This window comes from Chiloscyllium plagiosum, chromosome 9, assembly GCF_004010195.1.
Source record: "Chiloscyllium plagiosum isolate BGI_BamShark_2017 chromosome 9, ASM401019v2, whole genome shotgun sequence".
In the NCBI taxonomy this organism is placed as follows: domain Eukaryota; kingdom Metazoa; phylum Chordata; class Chondrichthyes; order Orectolobiformes; family Hemiscylliidae; genus Chiloscyllium; species Chiloscyllium plagiosum.
In genome coordinates, this window is record NC_057718.1 from 13,913,131 (window position 1) to 13,935,471 (window position 22,341).

Genomic DNA, 22,341 nt, shown 5'->3' on the forward strand with positions numbered 1-22,341 from the left:
TGTAAGGATAGATCGAGTGAATTCTTAGAAGAGTATAAAGGAAGTAGGAGTATACTTAAGAGGGAAATCAGGAGGGCAAAAAGGGGACATGAGATAGCTTTGGCAAATAGAATTAAGGAAAGTCCAAAGGGTTTTTACAAATACATTAAGGACAAAAGGGTAGCTAGGGAGAGAATAGGGCCCTTCAAAGATCAGGATATTGTGTGGAGCTGCAGAAAATGGGGGAGATACTAAATGAGTATTTTGCATCAGTATTCACTGTGGAAAAGGATATGGAAGACATAGACTGTAGGAAAATAGATGGTGACATCTTGCAAAATGTCCATATTACAGAGGAGGAAGTGCTGGATGTATTGAAACAGGTAAAGGTGGATAAATCCCCAGGACCTGATCAGGTGTACCCTAGAACTCTGTGGGAAGCTAGAGAAGTGATTGCAGGGGCTCTTGCTGAGATATTTGTATCATCGATAGTCACAGGTGCCGGAAGACTGGAGGTTGGCTAACATGGTGCCACTGTTTAAGAAGGCGGTAAAGACAAACCAGGGAACTATAGACCAGCGAGCCTGACGTCGGTGGTGGGCAAGCTGTTGGAGGGAGTCCTAAGGGACAGGATGTGCATGTACTTGGAAAGGCAAGGACTGATTAGGGATGGTCAACATGGCTTTGTCATAGAGATGTACAGCATGGAAACAGACCCTTTGGTCCAACCTGTCCATGCCGACCAGATATCCCAACCCAATCTAGTCCCACCTGCCAGCACCCATATCCCTTCAAACCCTTCCTATTCATATACCCATCCAAATGCCTCTTAAATGTTGCAATTGTACCAGCCTCCACCACATCCTCTGGCAGCTCATTCCATACACGTGTGTGGGAAGTCATGTCTCACAAACTTGATTATGTTATTTTGAGGAAGTAACAAAGAGGATTGATGAGGACAGAGCGGTAGATGTGATCTATATGGACTTCAGTAAGGTGTTCGTCAAGGTTCCCAATGGGAGACTGATTAGCAAGGTTAGATCTCACGGAATACAGGGAGAACTAGCCATTTGGATACAGAACTGGCTCAAAGGTAGAAGACAGAGGGTGGTGGTGGAGGTTTGTTTTTCAGACTGGAGGCCTGTGACCAGTGGAGTGCCACAAGGATTGGTGATAGGCCCTCTACTTTTTGTCATTTACATAAATGATTTGGATGCGAGCATGAGAGGTTCAGTTAGTAAGTTTGCAGATGACACCAAATTTGGAGGGGTAGTGGACAGCGAAGAGGGTTACCTCATATTACAACGGGATCTTGACCAGATGGGCCAATGGGCTGAGAAGTGGCAGATGGAGTTTAATTCAGATAAATGTGAGGTGCTGCATTTTGGGAAAGCAAATCTTAGCAGGACTTTATACACTTAATGGTAAGGTCCTGGAGAGTATTGCTGAACAGAGAGACCTTTGAGTGCAGGTTCATAGCTCCTTGAAATTGGAGTCGCAGGTAGATAGGATAGTGAAGAAGGCGTTTGGTATGCTTTCATTTGTTGGTCAGAGTATTGAGTACAGGAGTTGGGAGGTCATGTTGCGGCTGTACAGGACATTGGTTAGGCCACTGTTAGAATATCGCGTGCAATTCTGGTCTCCTTCCTATTGGAAAAGTGTTCTGAAACTTGAAAAGGTTGTTTTCCCTGGAGTGTCAGAGGTTGAGGGATGACTTTATAGAGGTTTACAAAATTATGAGGGGCATAGATAGGATAAATAAACAAAGTCTTTTCTCTGGGGTTCGAGAGTGCAGAACTAGACAGCATAAGTTTAGGGTGAGAGGGGAAAGATATAAAAGAGACCTACGGGGCAACTTTTTCACACAGCGGGTGGTACGTGCATGGAATGAGCTGCCAGAGGAAGTGGTGGAGGCTGGTACAATTGCAACATTTAAGAGGCATTTGGATGGGTATACGAATAGGAAGGGTTTGGAGGGATATGGGCCAGGTGCTGGCAGGTGGGACTAGATTGGGTTGGGATAGCTGGTTGGCATGGATGGGTTGGACCAAAGGGTCTGTTTCCATGCTGTACATCTCTATGACTCTATGACATGCACAATGGAATGCACATGACAGAGTCACTATTTCCAACTAGGATTGAGGTGATTAGGACATATTTCTATTCTTTCATGGGTTGAGGTCTTTCTGGCATTTGTTGCCCATCCCTACTTCACTTTGAACTGAGTGGCCTGTTGAGCCATTTGAGAGGTAGATTCAAGTCACAAACATTACTATGAAGCTAGAGTCACATGCAGGCCATGTCAGGTAAGGTGACTGTGGAAGGAGGGATGGAGATGGGGCAAAGGAAATTTGAAGATAACAAGAAAGATGGCCAAAGATGAGGAGAAGGAAGGCCAGAGACGGGGAGGTGGAGGGTCAGAGACGTGGAGGGGGAGGGTCAGAGACGTGGAGGGGGAGGGTCAGAGACGTGGAGGGGGAGGGTCAGAGACGGGGAGGGGGAGGGTCAGAGATAGTGAAACTAGATTCAAAGATGCTACAGCCACTGTAACCTGCTCAAGAGCTAGACAGGAGCCAGTCACTCAAAGATACTCCTGGTGGCCGACACAGAGAAACTGTGAAAATGGGGGTAAAAACCACCTTACTGGGGAAATCAATATCATTTTGGAGAAGAAAGACAGCTTATTAAGGTTGTGCCATCATATGGGTTGGTTGTGAAGCTATGATGGGTTCTATAGTGCTCACATTGTAAATGACAAGGGAGAACAAAACCAAGCACAGAAGAATGACTGGATCAGCAAAGCCAGAGATAGGAACCATTCAAGTTTTAAGGGTAGATCCTTTTGTTCCTTGTTTCTAAATATTCATACAGCCTGGCATTTTTTGAAGTTTACAATCTATGACTGTGACGTAAGCTGTTTTCAACCGCTTTTCATGTGAGAAACAGGGAAGCAGCAAGTAGAAATCACTCCCAGTGAATCAATTAAGGTCGAAATAAGACACCACACAAACAGAAATGTATAGAAGATCAATACTGTTATCTCAGTGAGTGTAGTTGGAGCTATTACCTCTCTCTGGATGTAGTCTATCAGATTCTGCAGGTCAATGTCATCCCTGTAATGGACAATGGCTTTCTTGATAAATTTACTCACTGTGTCTTCAGCCTACAAGGAGGGTACAAGGTCAAGATCAGATTGATGAAAGAAAGTACAATGAAACAGTGCATTCAAAGTTGGTGCAGGTTTATGTCGATGTGCCTTTGATTCTAAAAAGCAGCAATTCCAATTATTTCTGCTGTGATGAGGATGAGCACCTTGCCAAGACCTTACCCATGCCACCACTTCTGGCCTTTAAACAACCGCCAAACCTCAAACAAATCATTGTTCATAGCAAACTGCCCAGCTTTCAGGACAACACCGCACAACCCTGTCATGGCAACCACGGCAAGACGTGTTAGAGTGTCGACATGGATACCACCATTACACATGGGGATGCCTCCCACCATTTATACGGCAGGTACTCATGTGACTTGGCCAATGTTGTCTATCTCATATGCTGGAGGCAAGGATGCCCTGAGGCATGGTACATTGGCAAGACCGAGCAGAGACTACAGCAATGAAAGAATGGACACCACTCAACAATCATCAGACAGGAGTATTCCCTCCCAGTCAGAGAACACTTCAGAGGTCTGGGACATTTGGCCTTGGACCTTCAGGTGGCCATCTTCCAAGGCAGACTTCGGGACAGGCAACAATGCAAAGTGGCCGAGCAGAGGCTGATAGCCAAGTTCAGTACCCGTGGGGGATGGCCTCAATTGGGACTTTGGGTCCATGACACACTACAGTTGACCCCACTGCACTACACACTCCTTCTCTCTCTCTCTTACACAAACACACGCACATACACACACACATTCTCACACACTCACATCACACCCTCCCCACACACGCACACACACACACATAAGTGAATGAAGTTTGTGGAGTGAATTTGTACTTGCAGAATTACATTTTATTTTGCTCAAAAACTGCATGAATCCATGTAAGATTCTGAAAATTTCTTTTTTAGAAACAGAATCAGTCTGATCATTGGGGCACAGACAGACAGACTTTAACCTCACACTTTCAATGCATTATCTGAGCTGACATGGCTGTGATTGTTAAATTTCACTTGAGAATGCAACTTTTAAAAAAATGTTCTGGGGTTTACACGCGAAAGAACTCAAAGCAACATGGTCATTCTAAAAGATGACAGATTAACAAACATTCCAAGTATTTTTCAATATATTATTTCAGTTGCATCACACTGCAAACGTTTGCTATAAATTCTGTGTCTTATGATTTTATAGTCCACAACCAAGTGAAGGAGCAGCCCTCCGAAAGCTAGTGCTTCCAAGTAAATCTGTTGGACTATAACCTGGTGTTGTGTGATTTTTAACTAAGGGCGGCATGATGGCTCACAGCACCAGGGTCCCAGATTTGATTCCAACCTCGGGCAACTGGCTGTGTGGAGTTTGCACATTCTGCCCGTGTCTGCGTGGGTTTCCTCCCACAGTCCAAAGATGTGCGGGTCAGGTGAATTGGCCGTGCTAAATTACCCATACTGTTAGGTGCATTAGTCAGAGGGAAATGGGTCTGGATGGGTTACTCTTCAGAGGGTTGGTGTGGACTTGTTGGGCCGAAGGGCCTGTTTCCACATTGTAGGGAATCTAATCTAATTTTATTTCTGCTGCAGCTTCTTCAGCTGCTCCAGCTGACTGGGACTTCTGCAGCTTCAACTCAGTGCACAACATCAGCTGATTCAACAGAGGGGGCGGGGGGGATTCTCAGCTCTGAGACAGAATGTCATGGATTCAAGGCCCGTACCAGAAACTAAACCACATAACTTACCTGACATTGTCAGTGTAATGCTCTTGAGAATACTACACTGTCAGAAGTGTCAGTGGTCAGTTTAGCTCAGATGGGTGGATGGTTGATATGCAATGCAAGTCACTCCAACAGCACAGGTTCAATTCCTGCACCATAGAGATGTACAGCACAGAAACAGACCCTTCGGCCCAACTTGTCCATGCTGACCAGATATCCCAACCCAATCAAGTCCCACCTGCCAGCACCTGGCCCATATCCCTCCAAACCCTTCCTATTCATATACCCATCCAAATGCCTTTTAAATATTGCAATTGTACTAGGCTCCACCACATCCTCTGGAAACTCATTCCATGCACGGATCACCCTCTGTGTGGAAAAAGTTGCTCATTAGGTCTCTTTTATATATTTCCCCTCTCACCCTAAACCTATTCCCCCCAGTTCTGGACTCCCACCCCCGGGAGAAGACTTTGTCTATTTATCCTATCCATGCCTCTCGTGATTTTATAAATCTCTATAAGGTCATCCCTCAGCCTTCGATGCTCCAGGGAAAACAGCCCCAACCTATTCAACCTCTCCCTATAGCTCAAATCCTCCAACCAAAGGTCAATAAGAAGGACTCTCCTTCTCAACCTTTCCCATCACCTGAGGCATGGTGACCACCCTTCATCTCTTGGCACAACATCGTGGGCTGAAGGGCCTGTGCTGTGCTGTACTTTTCTATGTTCTAAGTGTTATCTTTTAGTTGAGACTAAATTGCTTGCAACGTTTAATACATTTATCGGTGTAATCTGTGACACCAAGGCATACAAGGTTTTGGCCAAGTGCTGGAAAATAGTATTAGAATAGTTAGGTTTTTGTTTTTGCCTGGCACGGACTCGATGGGCTGAAGGACCTTTTCCTGTGCTGTAAGCCACTATTACTACTGCAGTGATTGTAACAAGGGCAGCCAGGTGGACCCCAAAGAATATGAGTTCCTTGATTGGGGCTGTTAATCTGGTCCAATCAGGAAGCCCTGGCTGACAGATATAAACAGGAGTGTCAGCCTGAAGGGCAGTGTTTGTCACTGGCCACCCGGGTGTTTTCCTATCTTCCTGGTGGTGGAAATTGAATAAAGATTCGTGCACTTTGTGTCTTCCACTGTGTCTCACACCTGCACACACACACCATGGGTGCTGGGGATAAAATAAGCACGACCGCACTTAGGTGGTAATGTGGGGGGTAAAAGAAAAAAAAAAGAAGAAAAAAAAATATAAACAGGAGAACTACCGCACTTAGGTGGTAGTGTGGGGGTTAAATAAGACAAAAAAATAAAAAAATAAAAAAAAAATAAACAGGAGTGTCAGAGTTCTGTTCACTCTGAGGAAGCTGGACCAGTGTCAAGTCCTGTGCTTGTGTAAATAAAGGGTGACTTGCTGAGATACCAGCCTCTGTGGAGTTATTTCAACTATGACTATGAGTTTTTGCCTATCGCCCTCAGCAACGTTCTCCAAGCTGCTTGGCTCTGCCTATACAGAGGCCCTCTGATATTCCATGTACGGTGAACGCACATTGACACCCCAATTGAGCATAGAATTCCAGATCCCAAAACCACTGATGTGCACAGGCCTTGGAAACCTCTGTGGCCAGTAAGAAAATTAAAGAGAAAGTTATGCCATGATTCTGTTTTGAAGAGCAGGAGAGTTACAAGGGAAGACCAATACATTAGATGTAATCTTCCTCCTCCCTTCCCTCCAGCCATTAAATTAGTTTGTATCATTATATTCCTCCTGAGGGATGTCAGGAGACTCCTCTTGTTCTTTGAATTAAGTTTTTGGATCTCAATGTATGGTTTAATGTCTCATCCAAAACATGGCATATCCAGCAATGTAGCACTGCCTCAGTGCTGCGTAGATGTGTCATCTTAGAATAAGTGCTCAAGTCCAGAAATGTATTTTGGTTCCTCCAACTCTGAGGTTTGTTTGCAGTGTGCTGAGTTAGAGAAAAAAATAAAATATTTCCAAATCAGGTTTACCAGACTAATTCCTGGGCTGGCATGACGAAGGATGAAGAGAGACCAGATTGATTAGGTTCACTGAAGGTTAGAAGAATGAATGGGGGATTCTCATAGAAATCTGTAAAAATGCATCCGGACTAGGCAGGGTAAATGCAGGAAATATGTTCCTGATGACCAGAGAGCCCAGAACCAGGGGTTACAGTTTAGGGATACAGGGTTGGTCATTTAGGACTGGGACGAGGAGAAATTTCTTCACCCAGAGAATGGGGAGCCAGTGGAATTTGCTACCACAGAATGCAGTTGATGTCAAAACATTGAATGTTTTCAAGAAGGAGTTGATATAGTTCTTAGGGCTAAAGGGACCAAACGATATGGGGAGAAAGTGGGAACAGGGGACTGAACTGAATGATCGGCCATGATTATATTGAATGGGTACAGTAGGCTTGAAGGGCCGAATGGCTTCCCGGCCCTCCTATTTTCTAAGTTTCTTTGCTAGGTCCAAGCAGCTGTTTCAGGTGGTTGAGGCTGCCATACCTCAGTACTTCACTGAATTGCCATCCTAGAGTGCGTAGATAAAGCCCAGAATAGGACTGAACCTTCAACTCACTGGCTTACACGTGAGAGCATGCAGTGAACTGGTACCAGTTGATACCTGGTATAAAACACCAAGGTTAGCAGCTTTCAGCCGTGCACCCATCCAGGGATTCCTGCTGAAAGTATATTTATGTGCCGAGGACTGACTTCTGCTGTGATAGCCCCACATGCAGCACTGCATCAGTACTCATTCTATATAAGGTCAATGTTTTCCTTAGTTGTTGTTTGGTCTGATCACAAGATGACTCATCATATAGAACTGAAATACTTAGAACTTGCAAAACAGGAACGGGTCGATTCCCCAAGAGATCTATACTGGTGCTTATGCTCCCTCTTTATGCTTTCAATCACTATTTCATCTAACATTATCTTCTTCTCGCTTCTTCAGTTTCCCAGTAAATGCATCTATATTATTCTCTCTAGCCACTCACTGTGGTAATGGGTCCACATTCTAACCACTTTCTGGGCAAAGACATTTCTCCAGAATTTGCCATCTCACTTATCAATGACCACCCCTAGTTGTGGACTCACCCTCAAGTGGAAACATCGTCTGCACATTTACCCTTGATAACATTTTAAAACCCACCTCAGCCTTCTCTTTTCTAAAGAATGCCTGACTTTTCAATCTTCTGTCAATTATAGATTGTAAAAGAATCAGGAAAGACACAATTTTGGTCAAAAGCTTAGTATGATGAAACAAAACTATAAGACCTCTTTATCAGATGAGAGCTGAGGCAGAATAAAGATTGAGCATGAGATTTTACACAGAGAACGTGAGGCATGGAATACAGTGCTATGGAACTCAAAGGCACTCAGAAAACCTTTGACTGCCCATATAAGTCAGTCCACCCCTGGATTTGGGATGGACACACTATTTTCTTGTACCCTCTGGATGTACCTTGTCTGAGTAGACAAATCCCAGGACTCCAACCGCCAACTGTACCAAGAATAGGATGGTCAAGCTCACCGAAAACTGTGAAGAAAATAAGCCAAAACAAAGCCATGTTTGTAATAGAACAATGAGAGCAGCATTGACTATTGTTAAGGCAGGTGACTTATTAATCTCTTAGGTGTCCTCATACACCCGCAGTTTAACAGCTACTGAGAGGCCTTGTGGAGAATTATAGAGCTGGCTTTGAAAGTTATGTTATCTGCAATGAATTAGACAACTGCGGGATTTTAAATTGTCACTCATTATGGGGCACATGTTAGTGTTATTCAGAAAAAAAAAATCCTCTATCGTGTATTGAAACATTGATCTTGAAATCTTCCCTTTCTGCTGGTTGGGGGATAATGGAATGTAGGCTTTTAATTTCAAAGGGTATGGAGAATAAAAACAGGAGGTTTTGCTAAAACAATGCAAGGCATTAGTCAGACCACAAGTCAAACACCATGCACAGTTTTGGTCCCCTTATCTAAGGAAAGATATACTGGTATTGGAAACATTCCATACAAGGTTCACTTGGTTTATTCTGGGAACAGAGGGGTTTTTAATGAGGAAAGGTTGGGCTTGTACTCATTGGAGTTAAGAAGAATGAGTGGAGACCTTATTGTAACATGTAAGATTCTTAGGGGACTTGATAGACTAGATACTGAGAGGTTGTTTCCCTTTGTGGAAGATTCTGAAACCAGAGTGTCTGAGAATAAGAGATCGCTCATTTAAGGCAGAGGTGAGAAGGAATTTCTTTTCTCTCTGAGGGTAGTGAATCTGTGGGATTCTTTACCACAGAGGGCTGGTAAGGTTGGAATCATTTATATCCACCCAAAAGGTCACTTTGATGCCTCATCTGAAAAACAGCAGTTTAGAGAAGAAAGACAGCAGTTTAGAGAAGAAAGCTGCTATGTTGGGTGAATAAGGCCACGATGCCTTGGTACTGCACTAAAATGCTAGCCTGGGATGTGAATATAAAGCCCAGGTTAGGATTGAACCAGCAACTCACTGATATACAAGTGCGAGCATACAATGAATTGGTGCAAGCTGACTCCTATAAAATACCAAGAATAACAGCTATCAACCAGAGTTCCAATCTAGGGATTCCTGTTGATGATACATTTGTGCACAGAGGATTGAACTCTGCCATATTTGCCCCACATGCAAATACTTTGTCAATGATATACTCCAAATTCTCCCATCAGACAGAACCGTGAGGTTCTGAAGAGTGCTTGCAACCTGTTGGCTCGCATCTTTGCCCGAGTTAAATCCTTCAGAAGGAAAATATAGTGAATGGTACAAAAAAAACAAAAGTAAAAAGGGCATCAAGGAGTGTTCTGCAAACTTAGCAGGTAGTGTGTTTATCTGTGTAGTTGCACACTAGACCAGTCTGTAATCACAGTGGAATAAACTTGATTTAGTTTTTTGAAGAGGTGATCAAGAAGATAGCTGAAAGCAGAGCAGTAGATGTCTACATGGACTTTACCAAAGCTTTCAACAAAGTTCTGCATGGTAGACTGGTTAGTAAGGTTAAATCACACGGGATCCAAGGAGAGCCAGCCAATTGAATACTAAATTGGCTTGACAATAGGAGAAGAGGGTGGTGGTGGTAGAGGGTTGTTGTTCAGACTGGAGGCCTGTGACCAGCAGTGTGCCACAAGGATCGGTGCTGGGTCCAAGAATGTTCGTCATTATACAAACAATTTGGATGAGAAGGTAGGAAGCATGGTTAGTAAGTTTGTGGAATTCACCAATATTGGTGGTATAGTGGACAGTGAAGAAGGTTATCTAAGCGTACAATGGGATCTTGATCAACTGGGCCAGTGGGCTGAAGAATGGCAGATGGAGTTTAATTTAGATAAATGTGAGGTGTTGCATTTTGGTAGAATCGACCAGGGCAGGACTTGTACTGTTAATGGTAGGGCCCTGGGTGGTGTTGTGAAACAGAGAGATGTAGGCATATAGGTACATAGTTTTTGAAAGTGGTGTCACACGTGGACAAGGTGGTAAAGAAGGTATTTGGCACACTTACCTTCATCAATCAGAGCACTGAGTACATGATTTGGGACATAATGTTATGGCTCTACAAGACATTGATAAGGTACTTCAAGACATTTAGAATACTGTGTACAATTCTGGTCACCCTGCTATGGGAAGGAAGATATTAAACTGAAAAGGGTGCAAACAAGATTACCAAGGATGTTACTGCGATTAGAGGGTTTGAGCTATAGGAAGAGTCTGAATAGACTGGGATCTTTTTCACTGGAGCATAGGAAACTAAGGGTTTATAATATCATGAGGGGCATGGACAGGGTAAATAGCCAAGGTCTTTTTCCCAGGGTAGGGCAGTCCAAAACTAAAGGGCATAGTGAAAGGGAAAAGATTTAAAATGGACCTGAGGGGCAACTTTTTCACACAGATGGTGGTGTGTGTATATGGAACGAGCTGCCAGAGGAAGTGGTAGAGGTGATTACAATTACAACATTTAAAAGATATTTGGACAGGTACATGGATAGGAAAAGTTCAAGGGAATGGGCCAAATGCAGGCAAATGGGATTACTTCAGTTTAGGAAAACTGGTTGGCATGGACGAGTTGGGCCAAAGGGTCTGTTTACGTGCAGTGTGACTCTATGGTGAGGTGCTCAGACAGGGTGAACATCTAAAATAATGCAAAGGCATAAATATATCTGTAAACGAGTGCAAATAACCATGACCAGGAAGGATGTGTGGTCACTGTTTTTTGAAATGTTTGTAGGATGGATGTTGATGGATACAGTTGTGCTGAACGAAACTCACCACTTGCAGCAGCACAATGTTTTCTCTCAGAGCTCCAATGCAGCCACAGAAGGTGATTAAAAACATAATAGCTCCAACCACAATCATAATTATCGCAGGGTCAATAACAAAAGTATCCCGTACAGCATCTGTGTGAGAAAATCAGAGTAAATCCTGACTTTGTCCAAAGGTTCAAAATGCATGATGATAAGTTGACAGTTCATTTCATATTGCTCTCCTTTACCACAGTACTTCCATTGACTTCAATACAAATCAAACCAGTTAGGAAGGAAACCTGCTTTCATTAACACATCTGGCCTACATATCACTCTAGATGACTTCTAAAGGCCCTCTAAAGTGACTTACTTTTGAAGAAAATACCATTGTATCAGGTCGCACTGGGATGGACAATATGTATCAGTCAAGCTGTCAATGCCCACATTTGAAGATTACATTATTTTAAATTTGAGAATTTCCATTATAACCACAGTTTATTTTTCTCAATGTTTTACTGACTCTGTAATAATATAATAATACCCCTTCATCCCAAGTTGGTCCACTAACAAATCTCACCAGAGCCCCTACCCAATCACATTGACTGGAATACCTCTGTCTCTCACTGTAATGGCATCGTTTATCAGCACTGTCCCACGCCTCTGACTTTTCTAAGGATTTTTAACTCACAAATGTTATCAAGGTGTACTATCTGAAATATTACTTAAGAATGACATTGATTGGTAATATGTCTATGTCGTGGACATTTTGAAAGAAAGGAGACTGGCTGTAGTAGGGAAAATGTTGTATTTGTAGAGAACACAAGTTGCTTTACTGGAGTCACGGCGACTACAATACTTTCAGAAAGAGGTCACGTGACCCCAGTTTGCAGGTAAAATAAAGCTACTGGATTTGATCTTGATATTCAGAACAACAGCCTTTGCCCTTTTTCTGAACCTATCTCATCAACAAAGAACGGCTTCATTAACACAAGAGTATTCTTAAACAAGAATTCAAAATCTATACCACTGTCTCCAGAAAGGTGAACTCTGCCACTATACCAGATCCAAAAAGACCCCAGTGCCAACAGGTTGTGTGCAAAATGACTTCAGGTACAGTCCACTATTTGGACAATCTGTAAATAATTATTTTCCTGTAGATAACTCCTACTTGGCCAAAGTATTTTAAGATAATACTCTGCTGACTTTTTTTTCCCAGACTGGATACAGAGGCAGATTTCCCTTCGCTAAAGGACAATAGTGAACTAGGTGAATTCTTCTGACAATTGATGACAGTTCTCATGGTCACCTTTCCCAAGGCTAGTTCTGAATTCCAGATTCCACAGCATGTCCCCTGGCCTCTGCACTGTTAGTCCAGTGCCATTCTAGTGTATCTATTTGCACAGTTAAAATATTTTGTTCATAATCTTTATATATTTGCTTGAAATGTTTTGTTTTGCAATAAAATAGTTCTTTGTTACTTAAGGTGCATGGTTGAGTTGTTTCTGATACCGATCTGTATACACTTTGTTACATGTATAATATCAGCTCACTTTATAAATTCAATCATTGTGGTGACCTGTGAAGGAGTGACACAAGGACAGGAATTGGTTCATCTCCTCTAACTAGGGCGTAACACAATCATGCTCAGGTTATAGTCAGTCTCTGGAATGGCTATTACATCTTTCAGTAGAATTTGTGCTTCTAAATTGTTTTATTTCATATGCTGTACATGTTTGTGAACAGTTGAGTAACCGTCCCCATTTTGCACAAATGTTCCACTAGTCTCACGCTTGATTAGTAGGGTAATCAAAAATCCCAAAATTGTTCTAGAACTAGTTGGATGGTGGGCTTTGGGACTGGAGGAGTGCTTCATGGATGTAATCTAATTTCAGGTCTTACACCCCTTCCCATTTAATATAAAAATAAAAATAAAAATTTGTTATCTGTTTCTTCGCCCTTAGTGGGTTGGAAGTGCTTCTTAATACATTTACAGTATCTGTGACATGTGGATCTTTGAAATTCATGGAGATGTGAATTTACCAAGTCAGGAAGCTGCATATAACAGAACTGATATAGATGATAGTGGGGAATATCGTCTCCTTGTATTTAGCGAGTATGGAACTGTTATAACTCAATCTTACCTAAGCAGTATACACTCAACCAAATGCAAAGCTGCTACATCTGACCTTTCATTGATAGGATGCTTTGTATACATATAGAGTGTAGACAGAATTACTATATCTGGGTATTGCTGGTAAATGTGTAGGAAGCAGGAGTTATTGAAATGCATACATCCTTGGAAATTGGCAGTTGCACAAGCAGCACTTTGAACAATTCTAAATCTATTGTGCATGTCCCTATCACACAGAGAATAGAAAGTTCCTCATCCACCTGTGGCTTTTTGGATCTTTGCATATACTCCAATGGCAACAATCACCAGTGAGATGATCTGCAAGACAAAAAAAAACAAAACGATTCATATAAACAGCAAAACTTAACGTATTAATGACCTCTACTCTTATAGTCAAAATCATAGTTTTTAAAACAGTAAGCCTTTTGCAGCATTTAAATTCTAACAGCAAAGAGCAAGATAGCAAATGGTTGCATTGTACTAAGTGATTAATACCTTAAAATGAAGATATATAAACATTATGCCATGCAACACAAAAAATTGCTGCAAATTGAGAGTCATACAGCACTTGTACCTCTCTGCCAAAACTGAACGTTTATAGCCTGAAGCACATACCACGAAGTGAATGTTTCTATATGTGATCCCCAATCCTTCCAGCTTTTGCACTGTTCTGTATGACTCACAGATGAAGGGAGATACCTCTTGGACAAACCACGGCTTATTATGTCACAGCTACAGACACTGATTGCCCTGTGTAATCAATAGCACGGAGATAGGTCATTTGACCCTCATTGAAAGAGCGATCCAATTAGTCCCACTCCTCTACCTTGTCCCCATTTGCCCTGAAATTTTTTCCCCTTCAAGTACTAATGCAATTTCTTTCTGAAAGTTGTTATTTGCATTCCCCATTCCTCCTATCTTTTCAGGCATCATGTAAGCAATTTGACTCCCTCCTTTCAAAATGTCCCTGTCAGTCCCAATTTCAGGTCTGCCCATGGGACAGAGAAGATTCAATCCATTATGTTCTTGCTCCTCACTGTATTGTGAAGGAACATCCCAACTCCAATTGCCCTCCCTTAGCAACTAATTGGAGCCACGAGTAGTAGCCGCTGGGGACATGGATCTGTGGTGTAGGGAGCACCAAAGGCTGAGGACGGTACTATATACGGACCCTTGAAACTCCCGATTCCACATTTTCACAGGAAAGGCCAGTTCTATAGCTTTCTTTAGGTGCAGATATGGCTCAGTTAGTAACTTTTTTTGGGTTGGAATATTATTAACTCCACGAACAAAGTGATCCCTGAACATTTCCCAGAGTGCTGGCCCATACCCACCAATTTCTGCAGTTTCATTAAGAATTCAGTAACTGGTTCCCAGGAAGTCCATTAGCCATGTTAAACCTATAATACTGCAATATAACAGCTTTATTAGGGTCATAGTGGTCTGCTACTATATCTATCAGTTCATCAAAGGATTTTGGCTGCAGGTAGATTAAGCTCTTTATCATGTTGGAAGTCGGGGCCCCACAAGGGTTCGAGAGAATGACTTTTTGTCAGATGAGCCCCTTCGATCCCTGAAAATATTCTTTCATTCTTTTGGCTCACTCTGGCCTTTTTTCCATACCTGCATCATATGATTCCAGTTTTGCAAACAGAAGCACTTTCAATATTTCCCCACCACAGTCTTATTGGTTTTATTTGGAAGGCAGGGCTGGCTGAAACCTTTCTTGATTCTTGTCACTAATGTAATAACTCAGGAAGCCCGACTGGAAAGGAACATTGTTCATTGTTGAACACTAAAACAGAGGTACTATTTGTGGCATACATGGGTTAGTCCCAGTCCTGGACAGACTGATCTGCAGATCAATCTCTGGGTCTGCTTTTTTTTTTACTCAGAAGTGCTATTATGCACAACTGAGCAATCTTCCCATCACCAAAATTTCAACTTTTTTGTGCTTTTTTAAAACTAATAACCAACACCAGTAAAAACACCCATGTAGTCAATGAAGTATTTACAAGCAAAACCCATTATGGGTAATGCAAGCCATCAGAGGTGGGTCTGCTTTATCCTATTTTTCTAATAATTCTGTTCAGCAATATTATTACACACATCTAGAGCAGGTGGGACTTAGAGGGCTCAGGTGATGAGTTCCAGCTGGGCAAGCCATTGCCTGTTCCCAAGGGAACTCATACTCAAGGAGCTCCATAGGGAGGTTAAATGATAATTCCCAATGGGCCTTGTAGGGGTTATCACAATTATCCAATTCCCTCTTGAATGAACCTACCCCACCACACTCTCAGGTATTCCAGATCCTAAGCTCTCGCCGCATGAAAAATAAATTCCTTCATGTCACCAGTTTGCCAATCATCTTCAATCTTGCTCCCTATCCTTTCACCAATGGGAACTGTTTCTCCTTATTGATTCTGTCCAGGCCCCCCTCATGACTTTGAATATCTCTATAAAATCTCCTCTCAAAATTCTCTTCTCCAAGGAGAAAAGTGCAAACTTCCCAATCCATCTGTGTAACTGCAGTTCCTCATTCTTGGAACCATTAGAACATAGAACATAGAACATTACAGCGCAGTACAGGCCCTTCAGCCCTCGATGTTGCGCCGCCCTGTCATACTAATCTGAAGCCCATCCCACCTACACTATTCCATGTACGTCCAAATGCCTGTTCAATGACGACTTAGATGCACTTAAACTTGGCGAATCTACTACCGTTTCAGGCAAAGCATTCCATACCCTTACTACTCTCTGTCTTATACCTATCTCCCCTCACTTTAAAGTTATGTCCCCTCGTGTTTGCTGTCCCCATACTTGGAAAAAGGCTCTCCCTGTCCACCCTATCCAACCCTCTGATTATCTTGTATGTCTCTATTAAGTCACCTCTCAACCTTCTTCTCTCTAACAAGAACAGCGTCAAGGCCCTCAGCCTTTCCTCGTAAGACATTCCTTCCATACCAGGCAACATCCTAGTAAATCTCCTCTGCACCCTTTCCAAAGCCTCCACATCCTTCTTATAATGCTGTGACCAGAACTGTACACAATACTCCAAGTGTGGCCGTACCAGAGCTTTGTACAGCTGCAGAATAGCCTCCTGGTTCCGGAACTCAATCCCTCTATTAATAAAGGCCAAAACACTGTATGCCTTCTTAACAACCCTGTCAATCTGGGTGGCAACTTTCAGGGATTTGTGTACATGGACATCAAGATCTCTCTGCTCATCTGCACTCCCAAGAATCTTACCATTAGCCCAGTACTTTGCATTCCGATTACTCCGTCCAAAGTGTATCACCTCACACTTGGCCACATTAAACTCCATTTGCCACCTCTCAGCCCAGCTCTGCATCCTATCTATGTGTCTCTGCAACCTACTACATCCTTCGTCACTATCCACAACTCCACCTACCTTAGTGTCGTCCGCAAATTTACTAACCCACCCTTCTAAGCCCTCATCCAGGTCATTTATAAAAATGACGAACAGCAGTGGACCCAATACCAACCCTTGCGGTACGCCGCTAGTAACTGGACACCAAGATGAACATGTTCCATCAACTGCAACCCTCTGATTTCTTTCAGCAAGCCAATTACTGATCCAAACTGCTATGTCTCCCACAATCCCATTCCTCTGCATTTTGTATAATAGCCTACTGTGGGGAACCTTATTGAATGCCTCATGAATTGTTTCTGCCGTTTCCCTAATGCCAAAAATTTGCTTTGCCAAGGTACTGAAAATGCTGAGACTTTGACTCCCATACCTTTATCCACAATTACCTTGATTGAATTATGATGCTCATTTACTTTCCAACCTATTTTCTGTTCACTCCTCTTAAATATTGACAATTACCTCCTGGAATCTCAGAATTATTACAGCACAGAAGGAGGTCATTTCCCTATTGCCTCACTTATCGGTGCATTCTGATCGTAAATGCTGAGCATTGAAAGACTTGTCAATGAAGCAAGGCAGCAAGTTATAGACTGAAAGCAAGTTTATTCCCTCCATCCCCACTTCTATTTTTATTAATTTTTTTTCATCCAATGTGAACATCACTGTAAATTAAAAACAGCAGGCCCTATTCTTCAAATTCTCCCACTGGGGCCAGGTTGGCAACTGCTAGCCTTTGGACATGACATTCTGCAAGGACTGCTTACAATTGTCTAACCAATCTTGATGTGCTACAGGATCACAGGATTGTTACAGTACAGAAGGAGGCCATTTGGTCCATCATATCTGCACACCCTCTCTGTATGAACATTTCACTTAGTCACTCTCCGGCCTTGCCCCATAATCTGGTACATGCTTCCTTTTCAAATGACAGCTAATTCCCTTTCAAATATGCTATCACTCTACACTCTCTCTGCACTCTAAGGCGGTGCATTCCAGGAGGTAACTATTGGCTGCAGGATGCTTTGGCTTCTTTTGTCAGTTATTTAAAATCTTTGTCCTCCCATTCTTAATTCTTTCAAGAGTGCCAATATTTTCTCTCAATTTGTCCAGACCCTTCATGATTCTGAATGCTAAGTCCTGGACATTCTCTCCGTGATCTCCTGATGTGCCCAATGTCTCTCACAGCTCTGGCCTGGACGGGTCTTCAGTTTTCCTTCTTCTCCTATTCACAAAAAATCTCCTGGATGTTGGAAGTTGTTGCACAACAGTTACTAGCACAAAACCGTGAGCAAAGATGCTCAGCTACAGGGAGCACAACCTTTCCACGGTAAACTGTCAACGTAGGGTGATTAGATATCATGTGAATATGATACATGGTTGGACATCACATGGTCAGAATACATTGTGATCAAAACTCTAGAAGTGACTCCAGGAGCCTTCATAAGCAGTAGGAGACACAGGTAAGTACAGCAGCATAGTCAGGCAGAATACAGTCACCTTAGTCGCTTCCAATGAAATTGTAAAATGGCGCCTAGTGAAATAGAGTCATAGAAATCTACAGCACGGAAACAGGCCCTTCAGCCCAACTTGCCTATGCCCACCAGTTTTCACAATTATACCAGTCCCATTTGCCTGCATTTGGTCCATATTCCTCCATATCTATCCCGTCCATGCACCTGTCTAAATGATTTTTTAGATAACAAAATTGCATTCACTTCCACCATTCATGAGAAACTGAATACAAAACAGACTTGCATTTCTCTAGCAGCCTTTCATGACTTCAAAACATCCAAATTAAGTGTTTTTACAATGTAGCATAATGCAAAAATTACAATCATTATGGATTATTACATAAAATCATTTCAAAGCAACTGGTCAAAATAGGTACATTTAACACACTGTAAAGATAGAAATACCAGGAACTGCAAGAGGATGTATTTTAGTGTGCGTGGAATGGGAATAGTTATCTGAGTCTAAAACTGATCTTGGCAAAGTCTTACAGCATGATTGCAAGCAACAATGAATTATTGGTTATGTAACTCTTTGACCTGTCTGACTTCTTTGGGCTGAAATGGGCTTGGTTTCTCGATGCTATTTAATTTGTATAATTCATTTCCTCAAGATATACTTTTACTCATAAAATGAATAAAGATTCAAGACAAGAGAATACAAGTGTTATGCTTTATAAAATGCATTGCAAGTTAATTTGCTACAAAACAATGTGCACCACTCTACGGTAACCCCTGCCCCCACCCCTCCAATTTCATCTACATTTGTACATGTTCTGACATGTAATTACTTGTGGGAATTGGGACAAATTGAACAATCTGAAAGTATGCTATGTCAGTAAGTCTCATCATCATAACTCTGCTTGTTGTTTTTAATGGTGCCTCATGGTTTATATAAATGATGCATGAATTGATGCGTACACAGTACTGAGCACAGTGAAGGCAGTGTTAGCAAATTCACCCTTCAGTCTTAGCCACTTAGCTCAAATGCAAAGCACAAAAAGAATGAGATTAACTCAGATGAAATATTTTCACAGTCCAATGAACATGGCACCAGAGAAAAACAGTAGTCCAGCTGTGAGCAATACTCAGTTTGGAAATGGTATCCCACATTCTCCTGCATTTTTGCTAACATGCATCCAGACTATTTAGACATTTGAGGAAGATTTGGACCCCAATAAGTAGACAGGTTCGGGTTGGTTAAGTGTTAAACAGTTGAATTCTGATCCTACTTGCAGTCCTGGTTTATAGTCAAGTCAGTAGGCATTCAACCTACTGTGTGGGGGAGGGGGGAGAGGGTTGCTGTCAGGACTTCAGGTATTATCACAAAGCTGCATGCCTCATTATACATTCACCATTTGAAATTGAACTCTGAACAATTCAGATCTCGGGCAAGCTGCAAGCTACAAGCTGAACCAAGATTGTGGATTGAGATGTAAATATCTTTCCACAAACCTACAGAGTCCCTGACCAACTCCCTGCAATCAGATTCCTCCCTCCTCAAAGAAATTATGATCTTCCCTCTCCCCGATCTCTCTTCAATCTCTAGTAAACGACGTCTCCAACCTTCCCCCACCATTGGGCTCTAATCTAATCTTCCTGTACCCCTTCCCACCCAAAGGCCCCCATGTGCCAATGAAACCAATTCCATCAGCATCTCTGCTCCCTCTGTCCTTGTGTATTTAAATCATCAGCCAGTTATTCTCAATCGGAGACATCACACAAGAGTCCAACCCTGTGGCCACCTGATTTTCATGTTAGCATGTTATATTCCAGCAGAAGTTACTGGACAGCAGTTGTTGGCTGTCCCTTATGCATCTACTCAGAGTCATGACCTTTTACTCAAAATCTATGTGTACCCTATGTTAGAAGATAGAACATAGAACATTACAGTGCAGTGCCCTTTGGCCATCGATGTTGCGCCAACCTGTGGAACCAATCTGAAGCCCATCTAACCTACATTATTCCATTCTCGTCCATATGCCTATCCAAAGACGATTTCAAATGCCCTTAAAGTTGGCGAGTCTATTACTGTTGCAGACAGTGCATTCCATGCCCCTGCTACCCTCTGAGTAAAGAAACTATGTCTGACATCTGACCAATATCTATCACCCCTCATTTTAAAGCTATGTCCCTTTGTGCTAGCCATCGTCATCCGAGGAAAAAGGCTCTCACTGTCCAACCTATCTAACTCTGTGATTATCTTATATGTCTCAATTAATTCACCTCTCAACCTTTTTCTCTGTAACAAAAACAGCCTCAAGTCCCTCAGCCTTTCCTCGTAAGATCTTCCCTCCATACCAGGCAACATCCTGGTAAATCTCCTCTGAACCCTTTCCAATGCTTCCACATCCTTTCTATAATGCAGTGACCAGAACTGTACGCAATACTCCAAATGAGGCTGCGCCAGAGTTTTGTACAGCTGCAGCATGATCTCATGGTTCCGAAACTCAATCCCTCTACCAATAAAAGCTAACACACCTGTTGAAAGAGGTTGTTGCCAAGTATTCAAAACCAGCAATGATGGGTGACTTCATCCATTGTCTCCTAAGGCCAGAATATTGAAAAAAATCTCCTACAGTACCAAGGGAAGGAATAGCCTTCATGGCTCTTTCTGAAAGCAAGCCAGATTTCATCCTGTTTTGAGTAATATTAAATAAGATGCAGTATCCAGAGTGAATGATAAAACCTTGTAGCATTTGCACCTTTTAGTGGTTCATATTTTTGAATATATTGCTAGAATGTGATGTTGGCAGGTCTGCGTGTGTTGCCCATTTCTAATTGCCCTTGAGAAAGTTTGCGGTCCACATGGCTATTAGAATCACAGAATAAATATAGTGTGGAAACAGGCCCTTCGGTCCAACAAGTCCACACAAACCCTGCAAAGGATAACCCAACCAGACCCATTCTCCTACCCCATTATTTTATATGTTCTCCTGAATGACACACCGAATCGACACATCCCTGAACACCATGGACAATTTAGCATGGCCAATCCATCTAACCTGCACATCTTTGGATTGTGGGAGGAAACCCTTGCGACACGGGGAGAATGTGCAAACTCCATACAGACAATCGGCCAAGGTTGGAATTGAACCCAGGTCCCTGGTACTGTGAGGCAACAGTGCTAACCACTGATCCACTGTGCCACCCATTAAGGAAGCATCTGCAGGTTCTTGACCCAGTGACCAAGTTATGACAAATTGTGATTGGGATACAGTCAGAGAGTCATAGAGATGTACAGCATTGAAACAGATCCTTTGGTCCAACCCATCCATGCTGATCAGATATTCCAACCCAATCTAGTCCCATCTGCCAGCACCAGGCCCATATCCCTACAAACCCTTCCTATTCATGTACCCATCCAAATGCCTGTTAAATGTTGCAGTTGTACCAGCCTCCACCACTTCTCTGGCAGCTCATTCCATACACGTACCACCCTCTGTGTGAAAAGGTTGCCCCGTAGGTCTCTTTTATATCTTTCCCCTCTCACCCCCAACCTATGCCCTCTAGTTCTGGACTCCCTGACCCCAGGGAAAAGACTTTGCTTATTTACCCTATCCATGCCCCTCATAATTTTGTACACCTCTATAAGGTCACCCCTCAGCCTCTGACACTCCAGGGAAAACAGCCCCAGCCTGTTCAGCTTCTCCCCAAAGCTCAAATCCTCCAACCCTTGTAATTTTTTTCTAAATCCTTTCAAGTAATTAGAGAACTACATTAGCTTCTTATGAAATATAAATTTGCAGTGAGAAGGTAAAGTGAGATAAAAGGAAAGAAAATGGATAGATTGAGAAATTTGAAATAAAGACAGAAAACACTGCAATTATGGAGGAAGTTTATATCAGCATAAGAAAAGATTGCCATTTCAATGAAGACAACTCAAGTTGTCTTCTCCTTTCATATTCTAATGGACTGCTGCATATTTGTACTTCTACCCTTTTCCACTTTTGAAGGAATGCCAGCCAGGAGATTACATGTAATCTCAATCACAAATGTTTGTGCTGCATTGCAGTTTTCCTGTTAAAGTATAGTCACGTAGTTATACATTACTGATTTAGTGTATGTCTTGCTCAGTGTCAAGAGATGAAGACTGACCTCTTGACTTGATTGTTCTGATGCTCTCCTGATTGGTCTTCGATTCCCCACCTTAAATAGATCTCAGCAGTTTCAAAC

The 22,341-nt window shown here is 42.4% G+C and overlaps 1 protein-coding gene across 1 annotated transcript in view; it reads right to left on the minus strand.

The window, feature by feature from the left end:
- Positions 1-22,341, minus strand: part of tspan33b (tetraspanin 33b) — a 46,670-nt gene that overhangs the window by 11,393 nt on the left and 12,936 nt on the right. The window contains exons 4-7 of the mRNA XM_043695418.1: positions 13,527-13,584; positions 11,161-11,288; positions 8,332-8,406; positions 3,047-3,142 (exon numbers count right to left, since the gene is read on the minus strand). Of these exons, the coding sequence (XP_043551353.1) occupies positions 3,047-3,142; positions 8,332-8,406; positions 11,161-11,288; positions 13,527-13,584 (357 nt within the window). The remainder of the gene's footprint in view (positions 1-3,046; positions 3,143-8,331; positions 8,407-11,160; positions 11,289-13,526; positions 13,585-22,341) is intronic.